Source organism: Centropristis striata, chromosome 2 (assembly GCF_030273125.1).
Source record: "Centropristis striata isolate RG_2023a ecotype Rhode Island chromosome 2, C.striata_1.0, whole genome shotgun sequence".
Classification (NCBI taxonomy): domain Eukaryota; kingdom Metazoa; phylum Chordata; class Actinopteri; order Perciformes; family Serranidae; genus Centropristis; species Centropristis striata.
The window spans coordinates 33,511,627-33,532,462 of NC_081518.1; the positions used below are offsets into that span (position 1 = coordinate 33,511,627).

Below are 20,836 nucleotides of genomic sequence, written 5' to 3' on the forward strand. Positions count from 1 at the left end.
AATCTATACAGTGAATTGCATTTTCAGGTGGATTTTCCTTTTAAGATTCTGAAGGGTCCTCAGTGTCAGTTGGGACCATTCATCTTCTCCCCACGTCGCTGTTTACCCTGTTGTTTATTCAGTGGCAGGATGGGTGGAGAGGGTGGATGGCTCTGCCCCTTTTGTTCAGAGGGTTGGAATTGACAAGCACATGGTGTTTTTCTGCCTGTTGGGAGAAATGCTGCTTACAAGTGGTCCCATATTCTGCCTAATTGGCTCTTTTCATAAGTACACAAGCATAATGTATTGTTTATTAGCATATTAGATAATAACAAATGCTGGTCAGGAGATCGCCATGTCATATTTATTTTAAAGCCTACCTAGCCACCAGCAGGGAGAGGTAGGGTTAGAACAAAAACCTTAAACCAAAAACTTTACAGTTCTTCTGTTCTTCAGGCAGGTGGATTCAACCTGAGAAACATGCGTTTTGTTAATATAAACTCTGAACTCTGATTTTGATACATTCTTCTTCTATTCAGATTTGACACAGTGTCCTGACTTTGGAACTTGGGTCGTAAAATAAGTGTCACAGTTTGCGAAGGAGGAGGAGCGGGTTTGTGCTTCAAATCTTTATTTAAGTGGACCCAATAGTAACAGAAGTATTTCTTTTTCCACTCATTTTTTTCCTAACCTTGACCATGTAGTTTTGTGACTTAAACATAACCAATTAGTTTAATTCCCAACATTAACCACATGTTTAAAACTGCGGCTCAGTGAATCAGTATGTTTTCCCCCCTAAAATGTTAATACCTTTGGAGAGAATGTGAATGGGTTGCAGCAATTCAGAAACATTAAAATTCAATGTATCGGTATTTATAATAAAATGTCAGCAACATACAATGTTACAACATCAACATTTGTTTTGGTGACTATATTCAGCATAGAATGTGTTATGATAGACTTAACAACTTCAGCATACTGTCATCTGAAGACTGACATTTGGAGCCATTCTTGCCTGACTTTTCTTTTCTTTCTTGACAAGTAAATGCCTGTATCATTACAGCTTCCTCCATATATCATGACATTGGCATTTTCAAACTAATCAGTCTTATCTGCAGGGAAAAACTCCCTCCAGTAAATTGTTCCTCGAAATGCCATTATAATTATAATTTTCACACACTCTGTGCTGAATTAAACATTCACAATTTAATAAGATAACAGCTGTTGCTACGAATTCGGCACAATGCTCAAGATGCAACAGGCAACACTTAACATACAGACATACACAATATACTTAATATTGCTTATGTTTGCAATATAAGTTAAGTCAGTTTTATAAGCTCACATGAATCTGCCTTTTCATTCATTAAGTCTTTCAAGACCCATATTCCCTCAAGTGTCTGTAGAAATTAAAATAATCTATTATTGGAAAGTGACAGTGTAACAAAGGTCTACGGACGTCTCCATTATGACGAAGCCTTATGTACGTCTGCTGTCTTAGTCCTGCCCCACCAGGGTCTCAGTGTCTCCTGTGTCTTATACAGCTTGTATCTGTAAAGGTCAGATAAGAGACTGGTCACACCAGAGCCAGAACAGTCCATTGTGCAGTCCACCAATTCATCATAGTTTAATCTGTAATATTATTAATGAACTAATGTGGCCTGGCAGACTTCATTAATATCCACTGGCATGAAATTACTAAAGTTTCTCGGGAAGTTGAATCGGGTCTTCTAAGAAATTACCTGAAGCAATTTGTAAATTCTGTAGAAGTGACAGGTGTTTTGTCCTACAACAAGACTTTGCCTGGAAAAGATTGGTGGAGGAATTGACTCGATGTATATTGACCATAATTCTTCCTGCTGGTGTAACTGTTTTGGCATGGTTCATCTAGGTGCCAGTAAAGTCCTGAAGGTTAACGCTGGCAGTCTTTCTTTTGCCTCATCTTTTGATGTAAAATCCATATTATGTTGTATATGAGTCAGCAGCAAAGACCAACATTACTCACTGTCTTACTTTCTCAGCAGCAAGAAAAAGACATCCCTTTAGTTTATGCTGCTACAACAACTGTCTATATGCTGTCCTGAGAAGAAGTTGTGGAATAGTTTGCTTTGTGCAATGAGTCTGTAACACTAATACACGATGATGTCCAGCTTCTCCAAAGTTCTCCACAGCAGCTGGTGAGAGCAGAGAACATCTGCTTTGTGTCTCCATGTTCTGGCCAAGTTTTGAGTGTGTTTTAGATCCTGAGGCGTTGTGGTCAGGCAGCCTAATCTAACGTGTGTGTGTTAATCTTGTAGTCCACAGAGGCCTTGAACAGAGTGGAGTGTGGTTCAGGATAACATGTGCCTGGATGGAAATACATTTTTTTTTACTCCCACAGAAAGTGTATTTTCAAAGCTGCCATTGGGTTTTTCTAAGGGAGGCGATAAGCAGTGTAACACCTATGTTTGATGTGGAAATAGTGGCTTGTAGTGTAAAAGTTTCATTTTATTGATAGATGTATATGTACATGAAAGCAGACATCACTGATTTATTTTTACTTATTTCATATTTCCACTTCATGACACCACTTTCAACTGAACTAGATGATATAATTCATGTTTCCAGTACCCAAACACTGTGCCACTGCTTATAGGAATACTGCAGTGTACAATAATAATTTAAACAGGATATAAACTTCCTCGTGTTTGTTTTAAAGCAGTTCTGCTTGTCTAACACTGAGTAAACTGACAATCCCTAACTAAGTGACATAATTTATTTAATTTCTCTGCTGTCCAAAGATTTCCTTTATTATTATTATTGTTATTATTATTTGGTAATTAAATCCTCTATTTGTTAACAAATAAAAGAATATTGGCCCTTATACAAGAATAAGTGTCTACAGCTCGGGTGTCTTAATGTACAGCAGTTCTCTGAGCTTACTGCTAACAAGCTCACAAAGACCATGCTAAATTGCTGATGTTCACTGGGTGCTTATGCTAACACTTGCTAACAAGCAAACAAAGCCAAAGTATTCCTCTCCTTTCCTCCAAGCTGCTTTTCAGTCTGTCTTATTGCACAGGGGTCACAGTGGTCACGAGCGAGACACCTCCAGTTGTCGGAGGAGGAACATACTTCAGCGCCACTGGCTCCCAGTTTCTTCCATGACCTTCTGTTTTGGTCAGTGAAGTCCCTTGAGCAACTTTTGTCACATAATGACCTTTCCTACCTGGCCCACAACTCTACAGTCCACGGTGTACTTTTATCTGCCGCCCCCAGGGAATCCTGCTCCCCTGAATATCACTTCTTTCCTCTGGGTGCTCGTCTGCAGTTGCAGTCTTTTATGAAATGATGTTTTTGAGAATTTTGCAATTGCCACTTTCTGTTAGATAAGAACATCAGGGATACTCAGAAAGGTCAGCATTTATATTTAATACAGCATAAATGTTTTTTATATATATATATTTATACTTGGAAAGAAGCAGAGGCGTGTTTGCCTTTTGGGTTTTCATTGACGTTTGGATTTCACTGCATTAAACTCTTTGAAATGTATTATATTAATAAATAATAAATTATAACAATATTATTACAACACTGGTCTGCTGAGCAGCACCATTTTAAAGGAAGGAGCTGTTAAATTCAAATGATCCCTTTCATCATATTCAAGTGTGTTTATTTTGTCTCTTTTGGGTTTAATCTTATTTTTTATATATCAGTAGCTATGACATACAGTCCTATTTGTAAATGAGTCTGCATTTTTTTTACATTTCCATGAAACACTAATATAACTTATAACAAAAATATAAAGCAAATTTAAGTCTCAGTGAGATGAATGGTGTATGCCCAACACTATCGCTTCACTTTAGAACTTTGCTGAACATTGTATAAAAATCCATGGGCTGGGTCAGCAGCTTTTCCTGATATCTCAACTGGCAGCCAGGCAGTGCAGCAGGTACATTACTGTAAGCTGTGAGCCAGCGGGCTCTGGACAGCTTGTGTCTGTCATAAGTGGTTATGTGTACGGTCCTGATTGTTTGGGAGGAGAGCCAAAGCTGCTGCTGTGCTGTAGATGAGAGGTGGTATGGATGAGATGTTGTGTGTAGGAGAAGCTTGGAGAGGACAACATCCATCAGGCCGACCCGCTGTGGTGTTATACTGCCTATCCATAGACTCAGAGTGGGAATTCATTCTTCGCCAAGTTAAATAAGTGAACAAGTATTTGTCATAGAAGCACATTGACTTCCATAGCAGAACAAGGTACCAGTCCATACACTGCAAAAAAAGAAAAGTTGGGTGAACTCAAAATTTCAAGGCAACAAACTTCGATAAAATTTTAAGTTGGACAATTAAACTAAATATTTTAAGTTATGTTTTTGAGTTTGCTCAACTCTGAATTTCTCTGGCACGATTGTAACACCGCTATGAAATGTCAGCTAATGTTGTGACCACAATTTTGAGTTAGCATTGATACGCTAATGGCTACTCTTGTAGCTGTAACAAGCAATGCCGCTAGCATCAGTTAGCCGCTATGATCAGTTAGCCGCTAGGATCAGTTAGCCGCTAGCTTTTTCGCTAATGACCAAATTTCACAACAAAGAAATAAGAGTTAGCAGAACTATTGTCCCTTGTTTTCAACCCCAACTTAAAGATATAAGTAACAACAACTCACAAACTTGTTTTTGAGCATATACAACTGGCTTCATTTGTTGTGCTAACTTACATTATTGCCCTAAATGTTAGTCATTTATATTTCCAAGTTTTACCAAATTAAATCACTGTTTTAGGCCAAAAAATACAAGTTGGCTTTTTTTTGCAGTGTACTGGCATACATTTAAGGTTGTGGGGCACATATTGCATTGGTTGGTTTGTAGTTACTGCACTACACACTTCAGATCTTGCCGTTGTAGCCATGTAGACTGCTGTGGCCAGGGATTGGACCACTGACCTTCTGATCAGAGGGAATAAGCTGTTTTCTGTGTTTGCATCATTAGTGTCATGAAACAGATCAGGTAGCCATGGAATGTTAATAATGTGTTGACATAAAATGATGCAACACAATATATAATTAAATTAAAGAAAACAACAAGACCTTCCTATCAACAGTTGAACATTTACTTTCCACCTCCATGTTTCTGTGTAAACATCAACATCGGCAAGACATTTGGGAAATTCTCCAAGTTGTTGTTCCGACTTGGACATGGAACTGAACCAGTCCTAGTTGTGAACTCATTTTTCAAATTATTTCACTACCACATGAATGCAGTGAAAGTTATGGAAAAAAACTACTTTTGATAATATTTACAAATAGTTTAATATTCCAAAACCCAACAGTAGCCAGGCAACATAAGCAGGCAACCAGCCAAACACAAAGTAGACAATTGGTCTAAAAGAAAACTTTTCTATCTCTAGCAGAACATTGCGGTTTTATGTAGGAACACATTGCACATAGTGAAGAGGACTGAGTACATAGGTTATTATTATAACGAATGCCAAATTATTCCATTAACTGATAATTTGTAAAGCCCACCTCACTTCCTACTCCGCAGACATTCTTAACTCTTTACAACTTGTTTGAAAATATAAAGCTACCTGACCCTCAAATCCTCTTTTAAACATTATTTTTAGACAGGCTTTCTCAAACTTACATTCACAGATTGTCTTACATCTTCTGTGCTGCCTTTCTTTAATGTGCATGCATGTATATATTGTACCTGTGCAACTGAATTTTTTAGATTTACATTACAACAGATGAGAGAAGCCTATAGAAACAAAGTGATATTCTGTTTTTTTTACTTTAATATCCATTTTCTTCCCTCATATAATACATATTGCACTGTACATGAGTCAACAGTATCACAGCCTCTGGCGACTCTCTTTGTGACTATTTAGAGTATGTATCTTGAAAGAAATGTAAGGCCCTCTTGCCGAGGGAAATAATTCCATCAAATTGGGATGTGGGCAGCAACTCTTGAGACTAGACTGCAATAACACTTTTTCTTGAAAACAAAGAGTTTTTATTAATGAAAAACAAACAACCATGCTGCTGTATGCTATAAATGCAGAGAAGATAGAATACTCTTGGGAACTGCTACCACCTATACTTTTTTTAAAAGAAGCTTTCAACCTTAACTTATCATTCTGCCCCCTTTCATTGAGAATTGGGGGTTGGGATCAATGGACTTTTAGGGGGAGAAAGCAGGTCAACAGTAGATGTCACATAGAAGTGAGCATCATCTGAAAGCTGTGAACCTGATTAATTTGAGATGCAAGTCAGCATGGTGTGTCAAGTTGTTCCGGTCATAAATCTCTAATAAAAATGATTTAATTATTTAATGAAGTATATGAAGTATATACTTGAGAGCATTAATGTATGGCTTTCTGTTAATTTCCATGCCCAGTTATATCCGATGAGTTGTTGCAGCAATTTTGGGGTCGATACCATTAGCTGCACACATTTGGTTGTTGAAATTGGCTTTTTTTTTTTTTTTAAACTTATTTTGAGATTAGATAAAAATTGGTTGAAAACCCCTCCAGAATACAACACCATACAAATCCATGCTGGGATTTGGTTTCAAGAACTTTATACATTTTGGAGATTTCTGTATTTTTACCGATTGGAAGATGAGCACTTATGTTCTCTAAACTGCGGACCCTTATTGTCTACAAATCTAGGAAAGCTATACATCTTCTGAATGTTCTAGGTCTCTGAATTTTTTGTTGTAAAGTTGCATGAGGCTTTTGTACAGGAGTTTAGCAGGATTTCCATGGGACACAGAGTGTGTAAGTAAGTGTCTTTGCAGCCAATGCACACATGCTTACCCACCTGAAACTGTTTTTTGAGAATACACCTGCTTACAATGTCTGTGACTCATTCATTTGGTTGTTGTGTTCAGTGGATTTAATGTGGTAATATAACTACAGCTGGTTCTATTCCCCCCGTATATTCATGCTCTGTTGGTGTTCATTTACTCACTTGGTTGGTTTAATGGTTCGAGGCTACTACGCTTTATTGTTGGTTCAGGCTACAGCTAGAAAAATATATGGTGGTGGGATTTTCCTTTTATACCTTTACTGATGGTTAATGTGTCACCATTGCCAGTCAGATTTGTTTTGTGTGATGCCTTTTTTAGCTTTACATGGCCTTTTTAATTTAATTTCCATAAATTGGAAGCACATTTACAATCTTAGCGTTTGGACCCCAGAGAGGTATAGAGAGAAAAACACAATTACATATTTTTGTATGCCAACTCGGAAATTAGCATCACCATCTATTGAGAATTACCCTATGGGATTTTTGCATTGGATTTTGTATCATTGCAGAAAATAAGTTCTGTAGCAAACACATGTTTCTGATGTTTACACATTTTGTTCAACAGGATATTCTTCACAAATGAACACCTAGCAAAACCGTAGCCTAATTGTTTATCCACCTAGTCAACAATCTACAAGAGTTTGCAAGAGCACTGAGGAACACGACTAGAGGCTGTGAGGTGAACTTGTGAGAGTTCCTGCTCGTGTCCGGCACAATGACGTTTAATGTCCCCAACAACTACTGTCTCATTTAGCCACTTGTTAGCAACCGCCTTTTTAGGGACATGATAAAAATTAACACGTGGGGGTATTTACTAACGTATTCTACGCTGTACACCAAACCATAACATCTCTTAAGCTTGTGTTAACCACAGACCATATTTCTGGCATATAACCACCAACCCATTCAAAATCCTCATTGAGTGTTAGAGGTTAGACTTAAAGGAACACTCCACCGTTTTTTCATATTAAAACATGTTATTCGGTCAAGTAAGACGAGTTGATACAGACCTCTTGCGTCTCAATGCGTGCACTCAATCGCCCTGGCGCGCGGCGCCACTTGGCTAGCACTTAGCTTAGCCCAGTTCATTCATTAGGATCCAAACAGATGGACAGTTAGAAGCGACCAAACTCCTCCACATTTTCCCTATTTAAATACAGCTACACGAGTAGTTAAACGACCAAGTATGGCGACACAAAATAAAACGTGGCGCTTTTCTAAGCGGATAAAAAGGATAACTATAATGTATGGCGGAATAGCACTTGGGAGCACTTCGAATCGGCGCAGTAATATCATCACTCTTGAGGGGAGAAGATTTTTCAGGATTATAGTTATCCTTTTTATCCGCTTAGAAAAGCGCCACGTTTTATTTTGTGTCGCCATACTTGGTCGTTTAACTACTCGTGTAGCTGTATTTAAATAGGGAAAACGTGGAGGAGTTTGGTCGCTTCTAACTGTCCATCTGTTTGGATCCTAATGAATGAACTGGGCTAAGCTAAGTGCTAGCCAAGTGGCGCCGTGCGCCAGGGCGATTGAGTGCACGCATTGAGACGCAAGAGGTCTGTATCAACTCGTCTTACTTGACCGAATAACATGTTTTAATATGAAAAAACGGTAGATGGTTCCTTTAAATGCTCACTTAACTCCGGGTTTAAAAACTAATTTCTGTGGCTCCCTATAAGGTTTTTAATTATTGACTGTATTGTAACCTCAGATTATTTTCTTACCAGGCCAACATATATACCTTTCAGTACATATATATTAGGAAAAATGCTATTCTCAATTTAGCATTATAGATCTTCAATAACCATGGAGAGAAACCTCACCAATTAGCATTTAACATGGTCAGACTTTTTAAATTAACACAGCAGAACCAGAGATATAGTCTTTTATATTATACAGATTATTTCATTCAGCACAGACATACACACACACACACACACACACACACACACACATACATTCATATTAGGATGCCCTCCAACAGCTCAGGTCACTCCAGATTGCATCAAAGGTCCTTAAGGGTTGACATTATCACTGTATATTTCAATAAACTGTTGTTTTGTTGTGGGATAGGGTCATGGTTTGTTGAGAGGTTATCTGTTATCTATTTGCCTGGATATCTAACTTGTCTGACCTGTCTATTTACCTGTCTGTCTTTTCCTAAAGGTATGCCTGTCTGTCAGATTGCGTGTCTTTCCTCTGAATGTTTTAGGTCTCTCAGTGTTGTTTGTCACAACAGTTTCAAAGATGATTGTAGGAGGAGGAAGGAGAGGAAGTGAAGAATTCAGAAGTGTATCTGTGTATAGCAAATGGCTGCTGGGAATACCCTTGATGTTCTCTCTGCACACAACCATTACTACAATCACTACAGTTTTTCCCTGTGTTTTATAAGAGTCTGCGCCATGAGGTAAATATGGAATAACCTGCAGTACCATATAACAATGAAAGCTTCACACAATAGTTTATGATTTTCACTGGTCATATTTAACCGGGTTAGGCCTCTATGGTTTTACCTTTACCTTTGTGATGTTAAAATTGTATTAGGGCTGTCAATGTATATTGTAAATTTGGATATAAATTTCAAAACATTTGAGTTTGAATATTCATTTATTTATTAGACCATAAATTAGACAATAATTAAATTGCTAGTGCACCCTGTGGTCCAATTGCCTGGTCCACTGGCTAGCTAGCTAGCTTACTAATTCCACCAGGCTTTAATGCTACATGAGTTACTGAAAATAAGCCAAGCAAAGCATTCACTCATCTGGTAGCAAAAACAATAGCAATGTTCTTTCCTACACTGTGACAACAGTGGATGAAGCATTACGTCGATTTACTTGTTTAGCGGCTGGCTAGAAGCTATAGCTAGCTTGATATGGGGCTACAGAGAGACAGAGGTCTATGTTTTTTAAGTATTACTGCAGCTATAAGACATTTATTATATAATGTGTAGGTATGGACACCTTTTAATAGACTTGTTAATGTTAAAATTAATATAATCAATATATAAACAGTTCTCTGTCTTTGTTGTATGAGGCCTAATGTGCAAAATTCTGTATTGTAATAGTTCAAATCAATCCATGTGTTTTTGGGAGGAATATTTGAATGTCGTATTATTCCCAGTTTTTAATTTGTATGTATGAAAAAGGAAGTTCTCTTTTACCACTTTGTTTTCTCTTTCCTACATTTCCATCTTAATTTTCTCTTTCCCTCATCTATGGGTAATCTTATTTCCTGCTTCCTCTTTCCAAATGCTTTTGCTCTTTATTTACTGTTCACTCTCTTATTTTAATGCATGACCTCCTCTTCAAACTACCAGTCCTCCTCCTGAACTTTTGTGCTCCTCTTTCCCCCCTTTTCTCTTTCCCTCACGCCTCTTTCTGGTAGCCCGGCCTCTCTGGTCCATTTATTTATTTATTTTATCCATCTTCACTTTTTTATTGTTCACAACTGCTTTTTTCTTTAGTGCCCTCCCCTGTCCTTGCATAACCCCTAAAGTCCATCCCCCTTTTCTCCCACTCCTCCTTGAGTTTCCCCTCCCCATTCACCCTTTTCCTGACTTCCTTTGACGTTTGAAGGAGAGTGGGGATCCACTCAGCTGACAAAGGGAGAAGCGATGACGTCACAGCAGACATGATACACCAGCATCTGCTCTGGTCTAAAAATACACACCACAGGGCACACACAGTCAGTCTGCAGCTGCACTCAGCATTTGTTTCCACCTCCACGCACTACTGAGATGGCCCAGCTTTTACACAACTGGGGCTTGTGGGCACGCTGGGTTACATGCTGCTGGCCCACAACTGAGCAGCCTTGATGTGTTTAGATATTAAGGTTTAAAGACTCTGGGTGAATCAGGGTGTAGGACAGGTCTATAGTATGAACACAAAGGAAGGTTGGTATGATCATTTTATTAATATTACCTGCCATTTACTGTTTAATTAATTTAAACTGGCTGTTAAATTGTTCAGTGCCCACATAATAAAATCCATTAATGTAAACCTAATTTAAAGAAGTGCCCGGACATGAAGTGAAACTGTTCAAGTTAAAAACTGAACAGTTTTGAATTTACTGTAATCATTCATTCATCATCATGAATCATTCATTCAATTCATGCACATTTTGAATAAAAATTACAAAAATATTTCCGTCAGAGACCAGAGCTCCCCTGTGCAGTGTCAGTGTTAGCATTCATGTGCTGGTAGATTGCAGGAACAACTACGGTATGTGCGAATAAGGAATAAATACCAAACTGAAATGACTTTACTATGAATTATTAAAGACAAACAACGTGTTTTACTTCATCAGGCTTTTCAAAAATGAAACATGTTGTTCTCTCTTAATAAATTTAAGAATAAAGTTTAATAAAGTTTTTTAATGTGGTATTTTTTCTTCATCTTCAAAAATTACAATTTTGTGAAAGAATATTTGCTTTTATATTGAATGAACCCTACTTTATTGCTAGCTTACGGTGACTTGCTAGCTAATGTTTCTGTAGCGACAAGCGGCAACAACTAAGTAGCTTAATTAGTTAGCTGCTAGGTAGCATATTTTGGTGAAATAGGCTCTAATATTTACAAGGTTGATAATTTATTTGTGAAAAAAAACAAAAGAACATTACAAACTTTTATGGGATAGTTAAGATTCTTAAAACGGGGATTGTAGCTTAAGCTACTTCTCCATATCAGTGTATCCCCTTCAATATGGCGGTTGGTATACCTCCAGCTCCAGTTTGGAGAAGAAGGCACGAATACTGACACATAAGCTAAGCAATGTACTGCTGTGGATGGGGGCAGCAACACAATCTATTTAAGCCATGAAAGAAAAGAAAAAGATCAGTTTAACTGTATGCTAAATTAAGCTATACATTTAGCTGTTTGGGTAGGCCTTCAATGAAGTACTGTATACACCCCCAGCCAAATAATCGCAAGAAGTATCCTTTCAAACAATACTGTTGTGTCATTTGAATTATTATTTTGAGCAAAAATTATGAAGATAGTAAAACATGGCAAAGAATGTGGCAGTGACAGCAGTCTTGAGTGTAACATAAAGGAACCTTTAGAGCAGGGTGACCAGGCGTCCGGCTTTAGGCCAGACAGTCCGGAGTATTTGTTCTCCTTTTTGAGGCACTATAGGCTTGAAGAGCGGAGGTTTTTCATCTTTGCTGGGCTGCAGCACAATATCCAATCATAGACTGTAAAAAATGCATCCAACACAGTAACATATCTGATCTAACAAATGATTGCCTAAGGTGTCAGATAAATACCTGCTTATCATCTTATTGGTTAAAAAAGGAAACAAGGGTCCATGTGCTGCTACGTCATATGAGATTGACAGAAAGTTAGCATCATGCCGAAACGCAAGACCTCGTTTAATTCTGAATGGACAAAAGAGCATGAATTTATAACGAAAAGTAGTCGAGACTCATTCCATGGCTTCTGCACACTTTGTCGATGCGATGTCGACGTAAGCAGTCAGGGGAAAGCTGCAATTGAACGGCATGCGGGTATAAAACATAAAAGTAATAAACGTGCGGCAGGTACCTCTTCAATGAGGACAACTGCATGGAGAAACGAGAGGAATCGTCTGGATGTGGACCGTGTCAAGACTGAGCTGCAAGTGTGTGTCAATTTCACTTATCCCTGCACAGAGATGTACAAGAAGTTCACTGGAAACAAAAAACTCTTGGATGCAGCCAGGAAAGAACAGAAGTATTGCAGATAGACAATCAACTATTTTGGTGAGTACACTAATTTTATGATTTCACTGATGGGCTACATGAAATATTTATATTTATTGGGTTGAAAACAATACAAATTTTGGAAAGTTGATAACTATATTGTTGCTATGTTGTTATTTGTACTAGTCTCTGCAGGATATAAAAATGCCCAGGGGCAGTGGGGGCTCGGAAGTCATGATGACAGAGGGGCTGTTGATCCTGAGCTGCTACAGAGGGTGAATGTGGAGTTTGCTTAAAGACAGGTCTGCTGCACACACACAGACACTGAAGACAAGTCCCCAAAAGACTGAAGCACTTGAAATGCTATACTTTGCTATTCAATGCAGTGGAATGTATTTTTTTTTAACAATCTCTTTTGTTGTTTACTTTTTAAAAAAAGCATTTTTTATTATGTATGTTACCTGTTAATTGTTTTTTTTTTTACATTTAAGTCCACACATGTTATGCTTTGAGGCACTCTAAAAGATTCATCTCAGTGGTCACTCTTTGAACACCATAATGTACTGAATAAATACAAATACTGTGAACAAACACTTTTTGACTTTTCATTAATATTTTTTCCTATTCAGCTACACAAACATCATCTTTAAACCACTCAAAATTGTACTATAAATGAGAGTATACCAGAGTCCTATGTACACCGTAGTAATTTATTGATATGCCGCATAATGTCCTCCTTTTTGGTGTTATGGAAATGGTCACCCTACTTTAGAGTTATTTACTTCAATAATCTTTTATCATTACAACATTGTCTTCAATGCAAACTGTAAAATGATTACCGTACATATCAGGTACTATGTACCTCTCAGTGTCCAGGTTACTTCAGATTGTTTCTTATTTTTTTATCTGAATTGTTTGTATTGATTTGTTGTGAATTAAGCTACTAGGCCTGTTAGATGAGTCAATTTGAGACTGCTTGAAGAAAACAAAGTCCCAGACGCAGCAACACATGGTTTTGCCCCTGTAATCACTGTGTGTCTTTGAGCAAGGCACTCACCTGCAGCTCCTCTGGTCCTCCACAGTGAGAGTTGTGTGAGTGCTCAGCAGCTCCCTGGTGCTGAGTGGGTGTTTGTGTGTAACCCTCTCTGACCCTGCCTTTACTCCCCGAGGCCATCACTGTAAATAAGAATGTGTTCTAAGTGAAGTTGCTGGGCTGAATAATTAGTCTTTTTTATCTGCACTGCTTCTTAGCTCATACGCTTCTTCAACAAAACCTCTCTTTCCCTTTTCTGTCCTTTTCTTCTGCTCTGTATCTAGGTTATATCTGCTTCTTTTATGATAATTGATGAATGCCATTACCCCGTGGTTTTTATATTCAAACTATTTAAATATTTAGCTGAAATGTTAAAAAAAAGGACAGCTTCTTAAAGACTACAAGAGAATGTCTTTCTTCCTGGAAGTCAGACATGGCATCTACTACGAGACTAGAGTTAATTCTAAATTTATTGTACTGGTTTGATGTCATATTTCTGCACACATCTGAGTATTTTTATTTTAAAGTAATGTATGCCTTTCTCTATTCTGTCTCCTCTTTGTGTTTGCATGTGTGTTTGTCTTTTGTCTTTCTGTTGCTGATGTTGGCATGTAAGTAGGGAAGTGGAGCAGGCCGGTCTGTCAGACTTGGAGATCATCTCCCAGCCAGTGGAGGATGAGAACCAGTACTTGGCTCCTCCAGTCCAGCTGGTGAGTTTTGGCTACAGAGATCTGCCCCTCGCTGCTCTGGACCTCTCGCTGGCTGGCTCGCAGCTTCTCTCCAACGCAGATGAAGATGAAAACAGGGAAGGGTGAGTGACACCAGTGTTTCATAGTGAGTGATGCATTTGGTTTTGTTTGTTTTTAATATGATTTGCCTCCATGGCAAGTGTGAGTGACAGACGTGTGATCATTTATTGGTTTCAGACAGCTTTTTCAGTGAATTCACAGTGACAATGATTTGCTTCTGTGAACAGTTTGGCAACAGGGATGTGTGAGTGACACACTGCTGGTATTTTTTTCTACACTAGTTGACTTTTGTGATTTGGAAGTGGCACAAACACTCACAGTCAGCGTTGAGCCGACTGATTCCTGCATCTTATGAGCACTGATTTGTTTGTCAAAACACAACGAAACACATCACTCATCTGAAAAACCTCAATCAAACATGACTTTCTTTATTTATCATCCCTTTGCCCTGAGGTTAGATATAAACACAGACCAGACAGACAAGATTTCGGGAACTGATTAGATTTGTACCTGTATAGCCCTTCTCCTATCTCTGCTGGCTTCATCATCTCTGTCTTTTGACATTCACAATTACTTTATGGTGTTTTTTTCATGCCATAGTGTATACAAACTACTGAAAATGTGTTCCGCTTCAAATTGTCCTGCATCAGCGCTACATGCCATCTACTTCTGTGAAGTCAGCTGTAATAAGGCTGAATTAAAATGCAGTAATATGAGTCTAGATATTTTCACCTACAGGAAAAGTTCGCCCCAGTTAGATGCAATTTTGCCAGGTGATGACAATATAGATAGTTGAAGTACAAGTCAGAAACACAAACACTTGGGAAAATGTCTGAAGTCATCTTAGCCTGAGCTTGGATAATAAACATTTTTATCAGCAATCTTGGGGTGTGGAGTTGGAAAGACATTTTCAAAGCAGCGGGGTCTAACAAAAGCAGCTTTCAATTTGCATAGTGGGAAATGTAGGATCCAGTGTTTTTGGAGCTTGACCCATATGGACTTAAAGCAGCCCAGTTGCCAGCAAAAATGTTGGCATGAAACATTGATCTGAAACATTTGGGGAGGTGGATGGCACCAGGACTTTAAACCAGGAGACTGGTGTTTGAGTCCCTCTGTTGGAAGTTTTGTCCAGGGTTTTTTTTTTTTTACTTAAAACTTAACCTAAATTGAACCAAGTGGTTTCAGTGCCTAGCCTTACCCAAAATTGTCATCATGTGTCACAATGTGAACAGGCTGCTTTGGTGTAGAAAAATTCATATCCATCATATTTTATGTTTCATATGAATGTTATTTGCAGAAACGTGAGATGCTAATATTTGATTGTGGTGACTGGGTTCACAAAAAGCTAAAAAAACTCAACTCTGATGCTTTGATTTAGATGATTCCTTTTTAAAGTACCTGCATTTTTTTTAATAAACCCTCCTTGTTGCAAATATTAATACAATTTATATTAATATAATGTACTACCATCATAGATGCTGTTTTTTGCGATACTTATGTCAGTATCGTATAGGGGTGTGACGAGATCTCGCAAGATTAAACTCAACAATATTTCTCGTCTAAAAATCAGTCTCGCGAGATTTGTGAGTTATCCAAACTTATATTCGTGACCTGTGGGGGCAGTAAAATGAAAAGAAGAAGAGGAGGAGAAGGAGGGGAAGGAGCAAGCAGCCAGAATGACGTCGCAGGGGTCGGCGGCTCGTTAAGAAGAGTAAGAACGAATTGAAGTGGCACAGTCCTGCTAACAGGCTAACAGTTAGCTCTGTAGCAGTACATTGTGTATGTGCTGCTGCTGCAGGAGGTGTTCACTTAGCAATCTCTGTTTGTTTACAACAAACACCGGACACTCTGTGCACAGTTAGCGATGCTGGTTGATTCAAGATCGCTATTCATTAACCATAACGGCTTATCCACACTCGGGTCGCAGGGGCTGGAGCCTATCCCAGCTGACATTGGGCGAGAGGCAGGGTACACCCTAGAGACAGTTTAGATTCACCAATTAAACCTAAGTGCATGTGCGGCCACAGTTGAGTCTCCCGTGTGTAATCCGTTGTGTATGTGATCACGGTTGAAACTGTCGCTAAACGATTACGCGACGATCGAAAACCATAAGTCCCTCCGGAGTCTCATTAATCCCTCTTGGTTTTTTTATTTTTTATCTTATTTTAACTTTTATACATTTTGGTTTTAGTTTCAATTTGTGGAAGAAGAAGTTTATTAAAAGCTCATGCTTACATCATGCATGTAAAGAGTTCTAATAAAACATTGCAAAATGCATGTGCAACTCGGTTAAATAAAAGTCTGTTGGTCCAGTCATATATTTTGTCATTGTAGTTTTCTTAAAATCTCGTCTCGTCTCGTTCTTGTGAACCCAATATCGTGTCTCGTCTCGTGAGCTGAGAGTATCGTCACACCCCTAGTATCGTAGTATATTTTCAAATTTAGCACACTTATTTATAGTTTTAGCAAAAAGGATTTCTCTCTCTCTGTCTCGCTCTCTCTTGCTCTCTCTCTCTCTCTCTCTCACAGACACACACAGACACACACAGACACACAGACACACACACACACACACACACACACACACACACACACACGCCCCATCACACTTGCTTAAATGTCACATAGTATGCATGATTATCATCCATCAAATATTAAGTCTCCCTCCCCAAGTCCTTGACTCGCTGTCCCTGTGGCTCAGCATTACGTCCATTTATCATTAAGTGACAACCTCTGGGTTGTCCAGCGTCTATAAGTTAAATGAGATCAATTCATCATATCAGACTAAATACCCTCCCTCCTCCCCCCGCCTGCCAACAATCATGGCCTTTATTGTAAGTGACATTTTGCAGCGCAGGAGCCGATAAAATCACGCTCTTAAGTTCTTGTAAGTCTTTTGTGCTGTCTAGCTATACATGCTGTCACGTTCCATTATTTTATTGGGTCTCCCATTAGTGATCAAAAGCAGGCTGTTTAAGGTTGTTCTGCAACACTTCCACTTGTTTGATGTAATTTATATAGTACCGTCTATGAAGCCATTCATAAGCTATAACTCGCCACAGACGGTTCCTGACTGATTAACAAGTGTGTTTATGATTCAAGACTTTATGATTCAAGTCTTGTTTTTATGATATCTACTTCTATAATTTTATATTCTTGTACATCAGCCTCCACTACCTCATGTACATATGGGGTCCTTACTCAAATACGTCCTGTAAACTTCAAGGTCAAAAAATAAAGTGATAAAGACAAATTATAGAGATAAAAAAAGGATAAAATACAGTTAGAGACCTGCTGTTTGTGGACATAGCCCTGGCTTTTTCCACTTTAACATGATTGTGTGAATGTTGGTATGGCATATGGATATGAGGTCACATCACAGCTGTCCTTTTGATTAGTCACAACATTAACAGATTTTTTTTCTCCCTGAGCAAAACCTGATCTCTGTCCAGTCTTTCCATTCTGTCCACAACCCTGACTCCAACCTGGCTCTTAGCACAAGCTCTCACCAGGATGCACATAAACACCATAAGCTGTAGTACAGGATCCAACACATGCACGCCAAATCCATACACACTACCTCATCCAAGTACTCCGTTTGACACCAAATCAGGTCTCACTCCATTGGTTCCCTTCAGTTAGCCAGTCACGGCCAGAAAACAGATGGATTTCACAGACGCAGCGTCAACAGTAGGCGGTGCCGACACTCACACTGCGCTTGTATCACAGCCAGTACACCCCTCATGTGTCCTATTTCATATCAGGGTCAGTAATAGCATGTATTTCCATCCCTATGCATGGACAGACGTGCATATGTTGACTGTGATTGCTTTTGCTCACTTGTTCTGGTGTTGTTAGGAAACATTTGGTTTCTACAGTGATAATGAAGTTCCTGTTGTACCTCAACTTGTGAGTTACCTGTAAGGCTGCTTAAGCTAAAAGTTTGCTTTAACTGGGTCACGGACATGCTGTTGTTGAGTAATCACAAAGTGAGACTACCAATATGTTTAAATGAGCTTGGGTCTGAGAGCAAAAGAGACTAAAGTTCTTCCTTTTGGTCTCGAGGCTAAAAACTGTGAGAACCCCCGCTGTAAGAAGCTCTAACAACAGATTTACCAGTCACTGCGGTGAAGGTTATTTTACCAGTGAGCCCAATTTACTCAAACTGTGCTTAGTGCGATGGGGTCACTATTTCATATTCAAGTCATTAGTGTGAAATGTCTGCCTGTAAAAATGCTGCCAGTGGGAGTTGTAAAAGTCATCATTCTTTCGTTTAGCTTTAATGAAATTCCATTTAAATCCACCAGGCATGAGCGCCAGTAATGTGTGCGTTACATCTTCACTAAACCTTAAACACTGTACTAATCCCTCACATTAATCACCATTACCTATACCTCTTGCTTTGTAAGAACAGAGGTGAAATATCAAGAACCCCTGCTGTTTATAGGTCTTGCATCACATCAGGTGTTTTTGCCAGCTAGTGGGATCTTGAGGCTGAATACAGTGAAACAATCAGCACGAGAATCAGCACTGAAAGAGGAAAACTGAGAATGTGTGAAGAAAAGCAGCCTCCTCTGACATTAAGGCTACGTCATTAGAATCAGTGTGATGCAGCGAGAGAGCGTCTCACTGAATGTGTCAGTCAGCCCGCCGCCCCCCTGGACCCAATTCTGTTTTATTCTGTAGATTTCAGCACCACTGGGCTTTCGGTGATTACGCACCTGCCTCCGTCTCCTCATTACCGTATTGATCTACCTCTCAAACAGACAGCGGCCATTAGCCTCCTTAAATGACATTCAGGAGCACCACACCCGTGCACCATCATCATGTTTTACAACGATCTCTTGCAGTGGTAGGCGGGTTTCTTAAGTCAGCGCTTATCAGGTTCATCAGGTACCTGTCATAGATGGATTACTGATTTGGCCTGCCAGGCACAGACCCAGGGGCCCAGAAGTGTCAGGGGCCTCCCATGGCCTTCTCCTTGAAAATGTTACCCACAGAGACATGTAGACACCAGGGAGAGTCTTGAAATGACCACAATGAAACATTAACTGGTTACAAAGAGACATAAAATGACAACAAAAAGACTAAGACAACTAAGTAAGACATGCAAAACAGCTACAAAGAGACACAAGAGGCTACAAAAAGACAAAAAGAACTACAATGATATGCAAAGCAGAACAACTACAAAAAAGATCAAATCAATTAGAAAGTGATAAAAAACAACAACAACAAAAAGAAGGAATGTGTGTAGGAGAGTTGTTGGGGCCTTTAGTATATCCGTGCCCAGGGGATGATTGTCTTAAAATCCGCCCATGGTCCCTGTGAGTTGACTTTGTTGGGTCATAACAGTATGTACCATCAGGCCCAGTTCTTGCTCTGAGAATGCAGATAGGACGAGCCGGAGCATCTAGCAGAGAGACTGATTGCTGAACTCACCTTAAGGGAAATGGGGCAGAGGAAATGAACCTTTTTTATGGTTTTGTGGAATGATGAAGTGAAGTTGAAAGAAGGCAAGACAGCAGCGGTAGGACAGCAATCCACAGACATCAAAATGAAAATATATGTGGTAGAGGAATCTGTTAGCTGCTCCACTGACTCTACCTGGGAGAGTGGATTGCCCCACCGCCACCACACCTCAACCCCTCCACTCCCAGTCTGCATTAGCTGGCTCATTGGCTTCCTGAGATAGTGAAGAAGCATCATGAAGAAAGCTGTGCATGGGAAATGTTTAGGCATGCTCTGTAGTGGTGTTTGGCAAAAACGAGAAGCTGAAAGTGAAAATGTCACGACCACGGTAGAGGTGTTTCATCAACATGGTGACGGCTCATTGGGTGAGAGGTGGAAGTTATTTTCACTGGCAGTTTGGGAATGCCTCGCTGTCAGCAAAACTTTTCTCATCGACTCTTTCCAGAAAGAAAATGGGTGTAAATGAAAAATATGCAAATGAAACAGTATCTTCTGTTGTAGTGTGTTAAAAGTTTACATCAAACGTAATGTACCAGCTTGTAGTGAATTTCAAAGTAAGTGAACTAAAGCAGGGGCAGAGATTTACACTGTGCAAGAAGTTTGACTGCATTGGCACCCAGAGACAGAGAGGGTCCCTTAACAACGTGTTGGGTGCACAACAAGACCTTGCGGTCAATTCAGATTGCCACCTTAATAATATGCTTGCATTAAAAAAAAAACCTTGCCATTTGCTTTATATACCCTCAGAAATCGAACCCATCTCCATCATGGTTTCCTTTTTTGTGTGTGTTTTTATGTGTTTGTGTGTTTGTGTGTGAAATGGTCAGAAGGAATCTATTAATTGTTCATGGGCAGACAGATGTTACGTCATCAGCTAATGCTAGCACAATCTAGTTAGCTTCATTTGAAAGGGACAATCATTATTCAAAATGAACGTCCAATTCTAGAGTGTCGCTTATTCCAACCAAATACTGAAGAAGACGTTTTTAAGTAATCAAAGGTAGTGACCTGTCTATGATAAGATAGCCCAGCTCTAAAGCATACTGCTTTGTCATATACTTTAGTCTAAACAGGACCAATATTTTTATATATTTATTTAATTTCAAACTATGTTGAAGAAGACTTGAAACTAG

At 39.1% G+C, this 20,836-nt stretch overlaps 1 protein-coding gene across 2 annotated transcripts in view; it reads left to right on the forward strand.

The window, feature by feature from the left end:
- The window catches only part of LOC131992218 (transmembrane protein 266-like), a 58,949-nt gene that overhangs the window by 5,270 nt on the left and 32,843 nt on the right, over nucleotides 1–20,836 (forward strand). The window contains exon 3 of one of the 2 annotated variants that reach the window (XM_059357707.1): nucleotides 14,102–14,296. In XM_059357707.1, the coding sequence (XP_059213690.1) occupies nucleotides 14,102–14,296 (195 nt within the window). The remainder of the gene's footprint in view (nucleotides 1–14,101; nucleotides 14,297–20,836) is intronic. The other variant, XM_059357712.1, reaches the window with a different exon arrangement.